This window comes from Mucor velutinosus (genome assembly GCF_035048745.1).
Source record: "Mucor velutinosus strain NIH1002 chromosome Unknown tig00000093, whole genome shotgun sequence".
NCBI lineage: Eukaryota > Fungi > Mucoromycota > Mucoromycetes > Mucorales > Mucoraceae > Mucor > Mucor velutinosus.
In genome coordinates this window covers 2,040,497-2,058,988 of record NW_027041907.1, presented here as the reverse complement: position 1 = coordinate 2,058,988, position 18,492 = coordinate 2,040,497, and the positions used below count along the sequence as shown (strand labels likewise).

Sequence of the window (18,492 nt, the reverse complement as noted above, 5' to 3'; positions counted from 1 at the left end):
TATCCACATATATATATATATATATATATATATCATTTTATTCCATTTACAAAGCTGTACCTCTCTCGAGATTTTCACGAATTTCTTTAGTATACTTGTCATAGAATCTTGCAATCTTTTGGTTGAACACACGATTCTTTTCGTTGATCCATGAAATATCGTCAGGTTGTTCTTTGCGATCGCGAGATCTAGTTTCGCGTTGCTGAATTCTAGTGTATAAAGTCAGGATCCAATATAACAAACACACATGTAAATTAACGTACTGTTTCTTGGTTTCTTCTGCTAATCTATCCACAGCCTCCTTTGATGGCTTATCATCAAGTCTTGCATAGTCTAATGAATTTGCCATGGCAGAGATATCTGAAGGATCCTCGCCATTGCGAATAGCACGCTCAATATCCAACATTCTCTTTTCCGTGTAAGCACCCATATCTGGTTTGAATTCTGACATCAAACGAATGTATTTCTTGTGTGCTGCTTGAGAGTGATCTGTAAAGCCATTGTTGGCCATTTTAGCCTTCTTGGCCATCTTCTTCTCCCATGCAGCAGCTGATTCAGCAGAGTATTTCCAGAACTGTTTGCGTTCGTAATCCTCTCCTTTATCCTCTGCCTCCTGTTTCTCCAGCAACTTTAATGCTTCTGCCTTCTTTCGTTCGTCTCTGGCTTCAAGTTTGGGGTTTTCTTTGCTACGCTGGAATTCGAGATTACGATCACGGCGATTGCCTTGATCTACTTCAGTTGCCTGAATGCTGTGGTTAGTCATCGGTATGGTCCAATGACTTCCTTCAACTTACTCTGCGTCTTTTGAGTTCCTTCAATTTAGCCATGCGATCAGAGAGAGATGAGCTGCTGCCACTGTTTCTGCTGCCACTAGGCTCACTCCTTGCTTGCTTCTCTTGTGGCTCTTGCTCTTGCAATTCTTGCTCTTGTGATTCTTGCTCTTGTGATTCTTGCTCTTGTGATTCTTGCTCTTGTGGCTCTTCCGTTTCCTCTTCTTCCACAATCTCTGAATGCTTGCGTTTTATTGAAGTCTGTTCAATCTTTGTTTCGGCATCAGGAGCCTCCACTGTTGTCTTTACTTTCACTTCTGTTTCAACCTTCTTTTGTGTCTTTTTTGCTGATGTTGTCTTTCTTTTTGGAGGCATTTTATAGTATCAAAGATGAATGTAGAACGAAAGCAAGGTAAAAAATTGTACGAAAGAAAAAAAGTGGGTGCATGTTTACAGACACTATTCATAAACCGATGTTCGCGGTGACTTGAACAGGAGACATGTGCGCTACTAATACAGAAAGACAAATCAAAGATTTTACTAGTTTACATGCTTATTTACGATAACTTTTCTTTAGCTAAAAAGGTCATTAATATTCATTGCTATACCATGTTCAAGGCCTCGTTTATTCGCCTACGCCAAAAGGAGGCAGATGATCAGTGTTGGTGGTGATGACAAAGCGATACGATTGTTGAGGTTCTTGGGTAATGTGCTCTGTGATTCGTATTTGGCCGCCACAAACAAACGATCTCAGCATCAGGCAATTAGCGTTCAATGCCTCCAATGTTCTCGTTGTGATGGTATTTGATTGTATGATGGTAGGCGGTAGCGTCACTATCAAAGTGTTCAATAATTTGCAACGGTTGGCTATAGCGATCAACCCTTCATCTGATAAACAACCGCACTGATGAAGCTTCAGAGTCTTCAAACCTGGACAGTGGCCGACCAGAGGTATAATGTGATGATCTGACAAGTAGCATTGATTTATACATAGGGTATGGAGATGAGGGCGCATTCGATCTTGAATGGCCATCAATAATGAGTACAGTACTTGAGCCGTACATTGGTGCATGTGGATTTCAGCGATACCTTGACTCAATTGAAGACTAAGGAATTGCTTGAGTTGCACACTTCCTTCATTGATGTCCACATGACTCAAGGAGAGTATCTCCAGATTCAGCTGGAATAGCTTGGTGAATAGCTGATCTGGTATTGCTTCGAATGTACTGAGATGAAGTGCCAGCCCTGATATCCAATGCTTGTAAGGATGTCGTGGCATTTTCATGTGTAGAGTGTTAGTCAACTGCTGAAATGATGTGAGGTTTGTTATGTAGGGCATATTCCACAATTGCTTTAATGCATGCGGCGATATCGTTTGACATGTTTGGCCAAATTCGCACATTGTCCCCTGATCAGCAAATTGCAAAATAACCAATATAACATCAAACGGAATCATTTCAGCTGTCATGATGTGATGAGTTGTCTATTCGAGTTTCAAGTGTGATTTCACTTACCAAGACTCTGAAGAATAAAAAGAAAGAGAGAGGAAAAAGAGTGTTGTAATGGAAAGAGAGACACAAAAAAGCAGGTCTTCTTGTACGCAACTTATCCGTCAAGCCGGCCATCATAAGGATGATAGCACTAAAATGTTGTATTTGGTTTTGAGAATTTTCAACTCCCCTAAATTATGATCAGGTTTTCACATTATAGTACTCGATTACCATTGTCCTTGTAAGCTAAATCAATGGGAGCGATTTTGAGCTGGGAGGTCGAGGGTGGGGTGAGGGGGGGGGGAGAGAAGAGGATAATAAAGGAAAACTCACAGACAGATGGGCGGCGGAAGAGGCGGCATCAAGTTTTGCACTACATAAATCAGCTACTACGGCCTGTGTCTTACTTGGGTGAGTAGATACAACTAGCATCCCTCAGGGGGGTACAATAGTAAAGAATAGAAACAAAGGGCGTACAACAGCAACTGTGATCGATGTCAACCCTATTTTGGATTTTGTAACCAAATTCATATAAAACTGGGCTGCTAATTAAATCCAACTTTGGAAGTTCAATGTACATTCAAATATCTGTTTTGAGAAACATGAATCATGTATAAAAACGTTTTCATTACCTTGGATGATGCGATTCGTGTATCAACTACAGTGTGTCAAAAACGCACTTACTAGATAGACTCTCTTTGCTCATTTAGTACTGTAAGATGGCGTACGCCACAGGCGAGATTCTCAGTCTCCAACGTGGCCTGATTTTTTCGCCTTTTTGGATGCATATTGTTTACATGTTCTCACGCGGATTACACCATTTATGTACACTTCACGTACTGACAGGCGTTGCCCATCTGTTCTTGCCATATATCCTGTTGCTTTCATATCCTGTCTGGCAATAAGATGGTTGAATTAGGAAAGAAACTTAAATTCAGCGGTTAAGCTTCCAATTGGAACAAATGCTTCTGAATTGAAACGACATTGAATAAACAATCCCTTTGCACAACATTGGATCGAATGTGATGAGCATGTTTACGTGCAGCCTTTCTAGAAGATTATCAGAATTGCTATATATAATCTCATTCCAGACGCGATTACGAGGGGGTTGTGGAGATTACGCTAATTTCCGTGTATATTTTGCTCCCAAAAGCCATTGTGTCTCTATGTGGGGTATTCTTGAAATGAATGGCAACTCAAACATGTGCTCCCAGATTATTCATATATTGGTTGTACAACAGCGACATATGCTTACCATGTTGTTACTCGCCTTGTTTCAGACAACTGCTAGACTCTCTTACAATCAACCTTAATCTATCGCCGTGCTACTAGTCGAGAAAGACGCCAAACTCTGTTGATACTGCAGTTATTTCTGTGTGTGTATCAAGAAGTTAGATTCAACCACATTCATATAAAGAGCAATTCCAAAAACATGTCACTGTATGGTTGCAAATAATAGCACTTTATATATAACAAGCTTTTCGCTTGCATGTATGTATACCTTCCTAATGTAACAGTAACATGTTCCTATTGCGCCGCCATGGATAGTGCATTAGTACATAATAAATAGCTTCAACTGATAGCGTATCTACTTTCAAGAGTTTTTCCGCGCTAGAATACAAAGCTGTGCAACTGCTGCTATCAAGCCTTGCTGGTGTCTCCCTAGTACCACGGAATGATAGCTTCTTGATTAATGCCATGTGAATATATTGGCGCTGCCTGATCTCAACGCTAACAGTAAAAAGAGCTTTCGTTATGGGAGTAATACAACAATTACCTACCGTATTTAAACCAATGGTACACGCTTCATCGTAAAGAAATACAATCAACATTACATTTAGCAATTTGAACATAAATAGGGCCATCCATAATCGCGGACAACTGTGCATTGTGGCACAACATATCAGCAATCCAATGTTGTTGGTTTGACTTGCTTCATCGTTGCAACGTGTCTGCTACATGCACATCTTGATTTTTAATCACAAACAGTGTGTTTGCATCATACATAGGACAATAATATATGCTGCTCAAGATAGATCCTGAGTTTAATGCCACATGAAATTTAACAAACTTAGAATGCCGTGCTATTGTCGCGCTTTACAACATTGCTTCTTTGCTTTAGATGTCTGCTAGCTGTTCGCATTAGAGAGAATTCAGGGACAGGGGATTCAGTTATATTTTCTAATGGAATTTTTGGCATTCTTCATTAGTTGTATTCCGGCCTTACGGCTATGATGTTAAGCTTAAAGTAAGGCTTTTTCGAGGCAAGTCTATTGATGCTACGCATATTTTTTAGCTATTGAGCAACTATGTAGAGCATTGGTGAACTGCCTAAAAACAATCAACGTGTAGTAGATATAACCTTCAAATAAGCATTTCAAGACATCATGCAGCAGTAAATTATAGTCACTAAGCAATTCCAAAGCCTTAGTGAGCATTTTGAGATTACAAACAAATATTGTCATGGCAAGCAAGATTAAACAACGCTAAATAAGTAGCCAATCTAACCAAAGGTGCTTTTCAATACATAGTTTATTCTATGATAGTATGAGGTTTTAAAAGCATCATCTACCTGCACCATCATAATATAATCGACTTCCTTCCCTGCCAGAAATATTCAATGTCCAAAAATAAATCTTTCATGATTTGCTATTTTTCAATCATTTTTCGACTTGTTTAAACTGTTTTGCATGATTCGACTATGTAAATTGTCGTGATCATCTTATATCTTCTTAAGCTTTCTTGGAGTACTTTTCAAGGCACATCTAATGGTGCTGGTTAAAATAGATGTTTTGAGTAAACTTATTGAGCAATTTCAGAAAATGTAAAATGTAATTTTGGGCGAAAATGTCGAGATTTTACATACCAAGGTCGTACAAACAAAGTTTCAACGGTTGCTTTGGATCGATACAAACATTTTGAACTAATATATGCCATAGTAAAAGTCTCCATTTTCGTGGTCAAAAACGCGATCGTTTGATTTTTGATGAAAACCATGAGGCATCCCTCATGCTTTTCGGTCGATTTTTGGTAATGTTTTTTAGGTCCCCAAAAAGTTGAGCAAAGGTGTCAGAAAGTAGCTGCCAGATGAGAGCAAGTGTGTGGTTCTGTTCTGGCAGTCTAAAACAGCGTTAAACACGAGAAAACACGGCTCAAATACACCGAGTTTTGCTGTGCTTTGCACATTTTTGAGTAATAGAAGATAATGCAAGTATGTCGTCCACCTGTATATGTATCTTTCCCATTGATATAGACGTGAATCATCGTAAAAGCGCCTGATTTACAGCTATGGAGGACTCTTATGTGATAGTGGAAAGGCAGAAAATCGATAGTAGTAAGGTATTTGCTGTAGCGTACAGTATTTTAACGAGACGGATCAAGGTGATCGACAGCGTGTGTCGCCTGCGCGTAAGTTGGTTCTGGCCAAAGTTAAACGAAGCTAGAGAACCACCCAAAGCGTAGTGGCACCCCCTTTTATTAATAATACAGAAAAAACTTCATTACTGTAGAGCACAGTGCGATCATTTGGGATCCTGTGAGATGTCCTGTGCACTCCTCCTCATTTAGGCTTCGTAGTTAACATCATGATGCACGGCTTAGAAAGAATTGAGATTTGTGTTGTCAATAACGTCAATTAGTAGCAACAGTTTGGTAAAATCCTAAGGGTCTAGAACACTCAGCAAATGGATTGCGTCGCAAATCTATTTTAGTAGTTGCGTTATAGGCTTGTAAATGCAGGGCAAGATGTTGTTTCTATACATAAAGCCTACAGTTTAGAGTTGGTTTCAGTTTCGGACATTTCATCATGCAAGGTGTTTCCAAGATTTCATTTGATTTCAGGTAATAATGTAATAGGAAATGCAACATCTTTGATACAAAACTGTTAGGGTGGTTTTATTAACTATATTTACAAGTGGGAAAAGTTGATGTACTATATAAAACGTGGGGTTTTGGTGAAAAATATACACGAAAATGATCAAGATCCTGCTTAAGCCTTGTCCTTGAGAGATTTGCCAGCATCAGCAACCTTATCACCAACATTCTTTTGGATTTCTTGACCCTTTTGAGCAGCAGCTTCCTTGGCAGCTTCATATTTATCAGCACCATCCTTCTTCAATTCCTCGACCTTGGCACTGGCATTAGCCTTTCCTTCCTCGTATTTACCCTTGGCTTCGTTGACCTTTTGATCGATAGCTTGACCAGCTTCAGATTTCTTTTCTTCATACTTGGCCTTGGCTTCATTAGCCTTATCACTAGCAGCTTGCTTGCCTTCTTGAATCTTTTGGTCAATCAATTCACCCTTCTTTTCAAGAGTTCCCTTGTTGGCTTCTACAGGTACATTTCGTTGAGTATCTTGTAAACATGCATGTCGTTTCAATTCAACTTACCAACAGATCTTTGATACAAATAGTAACCGATACCACCAGCAGCAGCTAAACCCAAGAGGAGACCACCGTTTCCACCGCCTTGTTGGTTGTTGGCAGCGGCAGAAGCAGTTGGTGGGGGAGGAGCGGAATAGAAACGCTTGTTGGCAATGACGGCATTACGACGAATAGAAGATCTCAAGATGGAAGAAGACATTTTGTTAATTGTTTGTATATATTAATATGTATGATATAATGAAAAGAAAAAGAGAGGGATAGAAATCAGTGCGTATTTATATTTTATCTTGCGAATACACTAACAAGTTTTATGAGATCATTATCACAACCTATTTCAACGTTATTAGAAACCAGACATTATGCTTCAAGTCAAAGTGACGTAAATCTGATGCATTGATCTGTTTTCGTGGTTGTATTTTTAACCTTATGTCCATCAAAACCCCCAAGGTACCATTGTTACTACACTTGTCTCCACATTATAGCCATGATTAGATATAGATGGGCATGACGTAAATCACAAGCATCATGGAGTAATCTTTGCAAGATGGAGTATTGAGTTTCAATGGCATCAACATCTGGTCCGAGCATCCATTCATTTAAATTTGTAATAATCATTTGGAGAAACCATGATTGCATTGCTCAGTTTTTCAATTAGCAAAGTAACATCGATTGATGAATGTTCCATGAATTTGTTGATCCAACTGACATTTAAACTTGATCCCATAGGGATGATCAATGTTGCCATGGTTACATTCCATCATGCTTCCGTGGCAACAGATGTCTGATCAAGAAGCACTAAACTAAGAGTTAATGCATGATACGTTTAAATCTGATAATTTAAATATGGCGATCCTTCATCAGATTCATTTCGAAATTTTGAAGGTAATCTATGGAGCATTGCGCAACCCCTCCCTATTTACTATTTTCCACCACTCAGAATACGTCATCAAGCGTTCAGATACGCAGTGCTGCGATATCCATTCTCCCCTTCCCTCGCGCATAGTTCCTTGGTCAAAAAGTAAGGTGGTACTGGTAGGAAACTTGCGAGTTTTCTTTTTCAGCAAAACCTTTACACCGACACTTTTACTTCTCACCCTCTCACATCCCTTTAGCAACGTATACTATTTTCATTTCATACAAATTATGAGTACATATGGAGCTTTTTCGTTTTCACAAAAGGTATATAGAAGAAAAAGAAATGCTTTTCAAAATTAGCGTTTCAAAATGACAATGTCATGAGATGTACTTATGCTTCTTTGCCTTGTTAAGTTTGCTACTGTAACTCTAGAAGCTACACGACTCTTTCAACATTGCAACCTTACGTTACGCGCACCTTCCTTGAGTAAACATCCTCATCTACATCAAAATTATGAACAATGGATACGAATGAACAAAGACACAGTAATGTTTTTCTCGATAGATAGATATGTACTTTGAATATTCATTATCACGCCATCTAGCTACCAGCATCTATACTCTCTGCAGACCTCGGTCAACTGAATAGAGCAGTGACAAATGCAACTCGCATATTGAAAGCAAATCCCAACATTGCATTGAATATGGCCCGCTTTATACCAAAGGAAAATTTTAAGACTGGAGCCTTCCAACCTATCCAACAACAACAACGTCGCACCTTGTTTTCTAGTAATGGAGGCAGCAATCGTATCACTAATTACCGACGATTGAACAAGCTTGAACAAGAAGCCAATGCTTCTCCAACGGATGCATTCAAACAAGCTACTTTATACAAGGTATAGACAAGAGTGCTGAATGATACGGGCTTCATTAATGCCTTGTTATGATAGGAATGGCTCAGATCAAACAACCCTCAAGCAGTGATCACTCGATTTGAACGTGGTAATTTCACACATAACGAAGAGTGCTGGCAATACTACATTGCTGCATTAGCGCAGACAGGGAAATCCGAAGCAGTATTACCCAGAATTTTGCAAAAACTGGAAGAATCTGGATCTCACAAGTTATCTGAAGCTGCGGGTGGAAGCAATCAGAGCGCCATTACCAAAGAGATCATCCAGCAAGTGATTGCCAGTCGCCAGGGAGGACGAGCTGTCAAAATGGAGGGTGCTGGTGGCGCCATTACTTCAGGATCTGGCAACAAATCAAATCCCATCTATGTCGTCGTGGAAGAAGCTCGTAAATACATGTTTTGGAAGGCTTTGCGATGGGTGGGCGTTACCTTGACATACGCATTTTGTATTCTTACGATTTTATCACTCGCGTTGGAGAACTCTGGACTACTAAAGGCAGCCAACTCACAAACCGAATATGAGCCAGTAACACAAACAACAGTTCGTTTTGAGGATGTCCAAGGTGTCGATGAAGCCAAGCAAGAGTTGGAGGAGATTGTCGAGTTCTTGAAGAATCCTCATCGATTCACAGAATTGGGCGGTAAATTACCAAAGGGTGTGCTATTGACAGGTCCTCCTGGTACTGGCAAAACTATGCTTGCTCGAGCTGTCGCTGGGGAGGCCAATGTGCCCTTCTTCTTTATGAGTGGCAGTGAATTCGATGAAATGTATGTTGGCGTGGGTGCCCGCAGAGTTCGAGAATTGTTTGCTGCTGCCAGAGCAAAGGCACCCAGTATTGTATTTATTGATGAAATTGATGCTATCGGATCAAAGAGAAACCCCAAGGACCAATCTTACATGAAGCAGACTCTGAATCAGCTACTTGTCGATCTAGATGGTTTCTCCCAAACAGAAGGTGTCATCTTTATTGCAGCAACCAACTTCCCCGAGTTACTGGACAAGGCTCTCGTTAGACCTGGTCGATTTGATAGAACTGTCAATGTTCCGCTGCCTGATGTGAGAGGACGCATTGAGATCCTGAAACACCATATGAAAAAGATTCATGTCGCCAGCGAAGTAGATGTCAGTGTTGTAGCAAGAGGCACCCCTGGATTCAGTGGTGCTGATTTAGCCAATCTGGTCAATCAAGCAGCCATTCAAGCAAGCCGCGAAAACTGCAAAGAGATCAATCTGCGCCATCTGGAATATTCCAAAGACAAGATCATCATGGGAGCAGAGCGCAAATCAGCAGTGATTACAGAGGAGAACAAGAGATTAACAGCATATCACGAAGGTGGACATGCTCTTGTAGCTTACTACACACCAGGCGCCATGCCATTACACAAAGCTACGATCATGCCAAGAGGATCAGCATTGGGCATGACAGTGCAACTGCCAGAGATGGACAAGGTAATAAGGAGATGATAACCTATAGCGATACTCATACTCATTCATGTGTGTAGGATTCCTTTACTAAAAAGGAGTTTTTAGCGCAAATCGATGTTTGTATGGGCGGCAGAGTAGCCGAAGAGTTAATATTCGGACAAGACAATGTTACTAGTGGAGCCAGCAATGATATTATGAAGGCCACCGACGTCGCCAAACGCATGGTGCGCTATTATGGCATGAGCGAGAAGGTGGGACCTGTGAACCACGACGATGATGACATGCAATTACTGAGCACACAAACCAAGCAACTGATTGAGAGTGAAATCCTGAACCTGATTGAAAGCAGCGAAAAGAGAGCCAAGCACATTCTCGTGGAGCATCGTGAAGAATTGGATCGACTTGCCAATGCTCTTGTTGAATATGAGACACTTGACTATCAGGAAATAATAGACGCTTTAGCAGGCAAACCTATTTCAAGGTCCAAATAGCTGTATTCAATAAAAATTTAGCTTGTACACACACATATTAGAATAACACACACCCACCCACACACCCATTTTACCGTCTTTTTTTCCCTTTTCCTTTTTCCTTCTTCCTTTTTCCTTTTTCCTGTTTCTTGTTCTTGTTTCTTTCCTTTTTCTTGATTGCTGTATTCTATTCTCTGTTTTGTACTCAAATGGACGTATCGCAACTATGTTCAAATCCTTCGGATTTAACTCCAACAGTGTCTAGCAAGACGTAATAAGTAGTATGCCCGTGGGATTGTGCATGGCGACTAACATACGCTAGGTGCTCCAGTGCGATGCACGATGAAAATAAATCAGAAACTGGCTTGCTTGGATCGGATAAGAATCCATCCACATCAGGTGGTTACACTTCAATAGCCAATGTAAGATGGTGATAGCACCCATGTAACGAGAGATACTAAAGCAGTCTGCTAGGTGCTAAACCAGTGCTCCAAACTATGTGAGAGTATATGGCAGCTCAAGCTGCAGCACAGCACCATGTCCAGTATAGAGAGGGAAATCATGATTGATAACCTATCTGAATCAGCAAAGCAGACGTTTCGAGACATTCAGTCGACTGGAAAGCACATTCACAAGGAGAAGCACATGCTCAAAAAGCGTCGCATTCAGTATCAGAACGACTATGACGACGACGATGAAGACGATGAAGACGACGATGAAGATGACGATGAAGACGAAGACGAAGAGCAAAACGAAGATCATCAGAATAAATCTGTCAATGTAAAAAAAAAAAAAAAAAAAAAAAAAGAACAAATGCTTCTTAATTTAGATAGGGCTCCTTTTAACCTTGTTGATATAGAAAGATCATGCTGAATACGAACTCATCAGACAGGCAAGGAACCTGCAAAACAACAACAGTCAGTCAAGGCCAAAGTACCGCAGGAGAAATGTAACGCTGCCACTGACTCATTGTTGTATTTGATTCACCCTCTCTAACAACAAATTTTTCGCAAATTTAGAGGCGCAACATGATAGGACAAAAGTGTCATTCTTGTGGCACAACTGAAACTCCTGAATGGCGTCGTGGTCCTGATGGTGCGCGGACTCTCTGCAACGCTTGTGGTCTGCGTAAGTGCGAATCAATCATAGATGATTGAAGGCTAAACAGTAGCGTGTAGATTACTCAAAACTGCTGAAAAAGGGGTCCATTGGCGTGCAGACACAAAACTATCTCATCACAGGTGGCTCGCCACAAGTGTCAGCGACATCATCCATACTACAGACCCAATGTATTCGGAACAGTTCAGCGAATACAAAAGCAATAGAAGCAGCGTCCACAACGAGCCCTGTGAATTACCCGTTTGTATTGATGGATCCAAAATACCTCAATAGAGGAGTAGGTACCCTGAAGCATGATCCCGACACGTCAATCATATCAACGTCTAGCCAACGATCCTATTATACCCCTTCACTACCTTCCTCCACACTGCCATCATTACAATTGACTCAACAGCAACAATTACCATCTTTATCTACATTAACAGCTAACAGCGATTCTAAATTTGTAAATACCAACCAGCCCGAAAAAGTATCGTTACCATCACTGACAAAACTGCAACGCAACATCAGTGATAACCAACTTAATAAGAATCACACATCTACGCCAACTACCACTACTACTATTACCTCCAATGCACCGGGTGGAACCAGCGACAGCAACACTATGAACAACATCGCTCCACTTCGTATTCATCAATGGAAACAAAACGAATAAACACATTATACAGACTTTTTATTACCTAGCATTTAGCCTGAGGAGAATAAGGGTTCACATTCACCTCAAACGTAACTGATCGCTTTGGTTCACACTGCTCATCACCAGTACCGTGAAACAGTGTTATCAAATAGTAATAAGATCCCGTTATAGGCACTTCCATGCTGAATGTTTTGGTAGCACCTAAAGTATTCAATGACTCTTTTTCGACCACATTCGATACTTTGGCATTGGTCTCTGCGCTATACACATCAACTGAAATCTTGGCCTTCCCACCAGCTCCATCAATATCAAAAAAAGGTGCAACACTGGCAAGATCATACGACACCTGATAACATTGGCCAGCTGTCCATCTGAGGTTTTCCTCTGTTGGCGAAGTAATTCGGATACCTGTGCAAATGTCTTGCTGTTGCGCTGATACACTGTATGATAACAGCAAGAGGACAGTCAGTAGATAGATATGCATATGTAGTGATTTTGAATAAAGGGGAATGTAGTCTGTTGTACTGTAGTTTTATAGTCATTAACATTTGTTTACTTTAATTCCAATGAGCACAGATCCTTTGGAATTTATTAAATTACATAAAACAAGCTAGGATTGATATATCGGATCAGTGTAACGCATCGAATACGATTGTAACACTTTGAAGGGCTGTTATGATGATACCAAACGTAAAAAGGATCGACAATCTGCTAAATGTAAAGGATTTAAAATACTGGCTTTATTATTACAGAAGTTGCTATAAGTACACAAGTTGAGAGCTTAATTGCATTTAGATGGTGGAGAGTTCTTGTTGTACTCGACGTAAAAGTAGGGTGTTTTGATTGGCTTGCAACTATCACCGTAGGTAACAAGGTAATAGTAATCACCCGACTTGTGATATTTACCCAGATCAACATTGAACCAAGGCGTGGAGATGCCGTCAGCCTTTACCTTATTGATCAGGTTGCCAATGAATTTGTCGGTCTTGTATTCGTACAGATCAACAGAGACCCAGGAGCGATCTGAAGGTGGGTTGCCGCCAAAGTCATACGAAACTTGATAACATTGGCCTGCAGTTGTCTTGAAATAGGTATTGGGTGCAGTAACATGAAATCCATTACACTTGTCCTTGGATGAAGTAGGAGCAGCAGAAACCATGGCAGCAGCAAAAGCCAAGATGGAAGCAGACTTGAATAAGGTGAAAGAGACCATTAGAGAATTTGTTTGTTTGATTGTTTGTTTGATAAGTGGATGAGTTTGAGGAAAGAGTAGACAAGTTTCGTTCTTTATATACAGTTTTTACAGAAACCTCGTGAACTTGAATTGAGCCATGAATAAGCTAAAGTTGTATATATAGAATAGCGACGCATTAGAATAAATGCTTAGAATGATACGAAAGTGAGATATAAATAACAAAGCGAGGTCTCTCTGCGCTTGTCTTTCACAAAAGAAGCACCTGACTGTATGAAAACAAGGTGTTCCAATGCTTGTTTATACAGTCGTTGTGTAATAACGTGGCTATGCTAAGGCTTACTTGACATTTACATAAAGTGAGCTCCATTGCTTGAAAATTTCTCACGAGTCTACTTATTGTGTAGTAGGATAAAAGGCTTCATGCAAACTCTCTTGCTACTATTAACAGTTTCTTTTGCAATTGATAGTAATAGTGCTATTTTTGCATCTGAGTGATCAAATGGAGCACTACAAGTTGATTCTTAGGCAACAACAGGCTAAGAGAAACATGCCTATTTAAAAAAAAAAAAAACTGTGTTTTGCCGCCTATTTTGCTATTTATACAAACAAATGATTTGGCTGAAGTGCCTGTTTCTAATTCAGGAACATAGCACTTTACAATAGTCAACCAAAATCATGAGAACCTTAAAGCACATACTTTCGCTCTTTACATTTATGGAGGTATTTTTAGATTTCGTTTATGCAAAAAATTCCTATTATCGTAGACAACAACGTACTATTCATCTGAGCATGCATCTCAGCCCTACTTTTTTTTCGTTTTTTGCTGGATAATCTTTTGCTTTGATATGACCAAATCATTATCCAGCCTCATCATAAAATAGTTAGTTAATAAGAATAGTGTCACGAAGTAGCTATCCACCGATCACATTTATTTAGCACCATTCTGCCCATCTCAAATGGCTCGACAAGGCAAATATCTGTGGATAAAACTACCCAAATCATGCCATATCTATCCAAGAAAACATGGATTCAGTGATAGCCCGAGTGCAGGACATTACTGTATCATTTTACAGCCTTTCGTGTTGATAATAAGCATAATCTGAAATGTATATATGCCTGCAGTTGGCCATATATCATACAATCCTAAAGTGTCTTACTAGTACAGGCTAAAACTTCGCTTTAAGACTTCTTATTATTATGTAAAACCCTTAAATGTAATCTACAACTGCGAATTTAACTCTTCATCGTTGATCCGCGTCTGTAGCAATGAAAATAGCTTATTTACAAGTATATAGCATACTTGCATTATCTTCTATTACTCAAAAATGTGCAAAGCACAGCAAAACTCGGTGTATTTGAGCCGTGTTTTCTCGTGTTTAACGCTGTTTTAGACTGCCAGAACAGAACCACACACTTGCTCTCATCTGGCAGCTACTTTCTGACACCTTTGCTCAACTTTTTGGGGACCTAAAAAACATTACCAAAAATCGACCGAAAAGCATGAGGGATGCCTCATGGTTTTCATCAAAAATCAAACGATCGCGTTTTTGACCACGAAAATGGAGACTTTTACTATGGCATACGAGCCTTTCAGCACTTCGGGTGGTTTCCTGACCTACGCTTCGCTTCGGTGGAAACCAACCTACGTTCAAACGGCTCGCGCTGCCGCGGGCCTTTGGCTAATATCCCAAAATTAATATAGCTAAAATGTTAGAAGAGGAACCCTGATTGTTGATTGATATATAATCACTAATCATATGAGTGTTTATGCTTCGGATGGTTCTCACCGAAGCGTAGCGAAGGTAGAGAACCAACCTGCGCAGCGGCAGCTCGTGCTACTGATTTCTCTTGCGTATTTTATCAAAATACTGCTACTTTCATTTTGACCCTCCACTTACACATAGCAACCCTTCATATTATCTGTGGATCTGATTCTTATGTGATGTTCTACATCCATATACACGTAGCTACTTCATATACGGGCAAGCAGCATACTGGTATTCCCACTTTTTAGTCCTTAGTGTCCCTAATACAGCAAAATATGAGTGCATTTGAGCTGAATTTTCTTGCGTTCAAGGCCGTTTTAGATCGTCAGAATAGCCCCAAATGGTTGCTTTCATCTGGCAGTTACTTTCTGACACTTTTGCTCGACTTTTTGGGGACCAAAAAAACATGGTCAAAAATCGACCAAAAAGCATGAGGTATCCCTCATGGTTTTCATCGAAAATCAAACGATCGCATTTTTCATCTTGATAATGGAGACTTTTACTATGGTATATCTTGAATCAAAATGTTTCTATCAATCCAAAGCAACCTCTGAAATTATCTTTGTGGGACTTTGATATGTAAAATTTCGACATTTTGGCCATAAACCTCTTTTCATATGTTTACAAATCATTTAATAAGTGAATTCAAAACATCTATTTTACTTAGTACCATTGGAAGCGCCTTGAAAAGTACTCCAGGAAAGCTTAAGGAAGCATGGGGTGATTATCATACTTCACTTAGTCGAATCTGCAAAAATAGCTCGATCGAGTCCAAAATTATCAAAATATGTCCAATCTGGAACAGACTATGATTCTGGGTTTGAATTAATTTTGGCTGGTAGGGCCAGCTGGAAAACTCATGCCCTTTTCATAAGGCAATACAGTAGTAAATGCCCTTGAAGCGTATAGAAAGTAGGTGGAAGGTCATAGCACTATCGTTTATAATGATATTTTATTGCCTTCTATATCGTTCATAATGATATTTTATTGCATTCTATATTTAATAACGTTAGTCTGGACATTGACAATGCATGGGTTGCATAAAATGTCTGCAGTAAGTAATGAAATCTCTGAGGCTCTGAGACGTCGCTCAAATAAAACATTGACAGCATTGAGCAGAGGAAAGAGGGTAGAAACAACAGTGGTTTTTGTTGATTGATTGTAAAATCATTATTCTCATATGAGCCAGGACAGATAGATGCCTTGAAACTCAGGTTCCATATTAGGATTGTAAAGTGCAAAAGTACTGAACATTTATTATGTTATGATATGAGCCAGGTCTGATAGATGCCTTGAAACTCAGGTTCCATATTAGGATTGTAAAGTGCAAAAGGACTGAACATTTATTATGTTATGATGATATGAGCCAGGACAGATAGATGCCTTGAAACTCAGGTTCCATATTAGGATTGTAAAGTGCAAAAGTACTGAACATTTATTATGTTATGATATGAGCCAGGACAGATAGATGCCTTGAAACTCAGGTTCCATATTAGGATTGTAAAGTGCAAAAGTACTGAACATTTATTATGTTATGATATGAGCCAGGTCTGATAGATGCCTTGAAACTCAGGTTCCATATTAGGATTGTAAAGTGCAAAAGGACTGAACATTTATTATGTTATGATGATATGAGCCAGGACAGATAGATGCCTTGAAACTCAGGTTCCATATTAGGATTGTAAAGTGCAAAAGTACTGAACATTTATTATGTTATGATATGAGCCAGGACAGATAGATGCCTTGAAACTCAGGTTCCATATTAGGATTGTAAAGTGCAAAAGTACTGAACATTTATTATGTTATGATATGAGCCAGGTCTGATAGATGCCTTGAAACTCAGGTTCCATATTAGGATTGTAAAGTGCAAAAGGACTGAACATTTATTATGTTATGATGATATGAGCCAGGACAGATAGATGCCTTGAAACTCAGGTTCCATATTAGGATTGTAAAGTGCAAAAGTACTGAACATTTATTATGTTATGATATGAGCCAGGACAGATAGATGCCTTGAAACTCAGGTTCCATATTAGGATTGTAAAGTGCAAAAGTACTGAACATTTATTATGTTATGATATGAGCCAGGTCTGATAGATGCCTTGAAACTCAGGTTCCATATTAGGATTGTAAAGTGCAAAAGGACTGAACATTTATTATGTTATGATGATATGAGCCAGGACAGATAGATGCCTTGAAACTCAGGTTCCATATTAGGATTGTAAAGTGCAAAAGTACTGAACATTTATTATGTTATGATATGAGCCAGGACAGATAGATGCCTTGAAACTCAGGTTCCATATTAGGATTGTAAAGTGCAAAAGTACTGAACATTTATTATGTTATGATATGAGCCAGGTCTGATAGATGCCTTGAAACTCAGGTTCCATATTAGGATTGTAAAGTGCAAAAGGACTGAACATTTATTATGTTATGATATTAGTTCAAAATGTTTGTATCGATCCAAAGCAACCGTTGAAACTTTGTTTGTACGACCTTGGTATGTAAAATCTCGACATTTTCGCCCAAAATTACATTTCACATTTTCTGAAATTGCTCAATAAGTTTACTCAAAACATCTATTTTAACCAGCACCATTAGATGTGCCTTGAAAAGTACTCCAAGAAAGCTTAAGAAGATATAAGATGATCACGACAATTTAAATAGTCGAATCATGCAAAACAGTTTAAACAAGTCGAAATTTAACAAAACTCATCCAATCTTGAGAAGATGAAAAACGGCATTTCAATTTGGAGTCGGCTGCCAACCTATGCCACATTGTCTATGCTCAAGCTGTTACCTATTTGATGCTGTTCATATCATGAAGATTCTCAGCACCTTTGATGCTTATAAAAAGGGGATTGTGCATTGAATATAACAACTGCTTGTCTGGCAAATCTCCTTTGATTTTGTTCCACAAATTTATATCTGATACAAAAAACAATCGTTTGCAACCTGCGAATGCAACTACGAAGCCTGATGTGAGATGCAAATATCGCTATCCTATTCAAGATGATGCTTTGTATGTGAGTCCTTTCTACCAACTAGTAAAGCCCTGATATACAAACAATTGTTTTGCCATCCAAAGTGGTAGCCATTTAAAGGAAGCTTGTAAATACACATTGGTAACCGGTTGATTATCACAGACTTTTACATCCCATTAGTAAGAAAAGAGGGAGTGAAATGTTTCTGACGACGACAAAGTACGATAATAAATCATTGCAATAGACTATTGAACTTATATACTGAGGTCATTTGTGCTTCCAAGACACAAGAGAGACGCTACTCTTGCTTGTGCTCATGCAACCACTACTTCAATGTGTCTTGAGGATGATGATGAGAATGAGCTCCGGGATTGTTCTGCCATTGGTCCGGCGCGCACTCGTTGAAAATGTTGTGAATTAGGGGGGAGATGTTTGAAAACAAACACCCCACTCTCATCTGAGGACGAGCAGCGACGACGGGGCAG

At 39.5% G+C, this 18,492-nt stretch overlaps 7 protein-coding genes across 7 annotated transcripts; 2 read left to right on the top strand and 5 right to left on the bottom strand.

Moving 5' to 3' along the window:
* Positions 1-46: 46 nt before the first annotated feature.
* Positions 47-1,145, bottom strand: ATC70_002425 (MFS domain-containing protein; the record flags this gene model as incomplete). Its single annotated transcript, XM_064821800.1, has 3 exons — positions 47-209; positions 264-742; positions 795-1,145. The coding sequence occupies 3 exons, from the start codon at positions 1,143-1,145 to the stop codon at positions 47-49; spliced, it is 993 nt and encodes a 330-aa protein (XP_064681486.1).
* A 250-nt stretch (positions 1,146-1,395) lies between these two features.
* On the bottom strand, positions 1,396-2,055 carry ATC70_002424 (uncharacterized protein; the record flags this gene model as incomplete). Its single annotated transcript, XM_064821799.1, has 1 exon — positions 1,396-2,055. One exon carries the CDS (start codon positions 2,053-2,055, stop codon positions 1,396-1,398), a length of 660 nt encoding a protein of 219 aa, XP_064681485.1.
* A 4,193-nt stretch (positions 2,056-6,248) lies between these two features.
* Positions 6,249-6,841, bottom strand: PIR3_1 (beta-1,3-glucan linked protein; the record flags this gene model as incomplete). Its single annotated transcript, XM_064821798.1, has 2 exons — positions 6,249-6,589; positions 6,649-6,841. 2 exons carry the CDS (start codon positions 6,839-6,841, stop codon positions 6,249-6,251), a joined length of 534 nt encoding a protein of 177 aa, XP_064681484.1.
* Positions 6,842-8,028: 1,187 nt separating this feature from the next.
* Positions 8,029-10,327, top strand: ATC70_002422 (uncharacterized protein; the record flags this gene model as incomplete). The annotated part of the gene is made up of 4 exons (XM_064821797.1): positions 8,029-8,043; positions 8,103-8,393; positions 8,448-9,860; positions 9,914-10,327. The coding sequence occupies 4 exons, from the start codon at positions 8,029-8,031 to the stop codon at positions 10,325-10,327; spliced, it is 2,133 nt and encodes a 710-aa protein (XP_064681483.1).
* A 188-nt stretch (positions 10,328-10,515) lies between these two features.
* ATC70_002421 (uncharacterized protein) lies at positions 10,516-12,080 on the top strand (the record flags this gene model as incomplete). Its single annotated transcript, XM_064821796.1, has 6 exons — positions 10,516-10,577; positions 10,629-10,728; positions 10,781-11,086; positions 11,166-11,255; positions 11,326-11,434; positions 11,485-12,080. The coding sequence occupies 6 exons, from the start codon at positions 10,516-10,518 to the stop codon at positions 12,078-12,080; spliced, it is 1,263 nt and encodes a 420-aa protein (XP_064681482.1).
* Positions 12,081-12,105: 25 nt separating this feature from the next.
* Positions 12,106-12,546, bottom strand: ATC70_002420 (uncharacterized protein; the record flags this gene model as incomplete). Its single annotated transcript, XM_064821795.1, has 1 exon — positions 12,106-12,546. The coding sequence occupies one exon, from the start codon at positions 12,544-12,546 to the stop codon at positions 12,106-12,108; it is 441 nt and encodes a 146-aa protein (XP_064681481.1).
* A 297-nt stretch (positions 12,547-12,843) lies between these two features.
* On the bottom strand, positions 12,844-13,275 carry ATC70_002419 (uncharacterized protein; the record flags this gene model as incomplete). Its single annotated transcript, XM_064821794.1, has 1 exon — positions 12,844-13,275. The coding sequence occupies one exon, from the start codon at positions 13,273-13,275 to the stop codon at positions 12,844-12,846; it is 432 nt and encodes a 143-aa protein (XP_064681480.1).
* Positions 13,276-18,492: the final 5,217 nt, after the last annotated feature.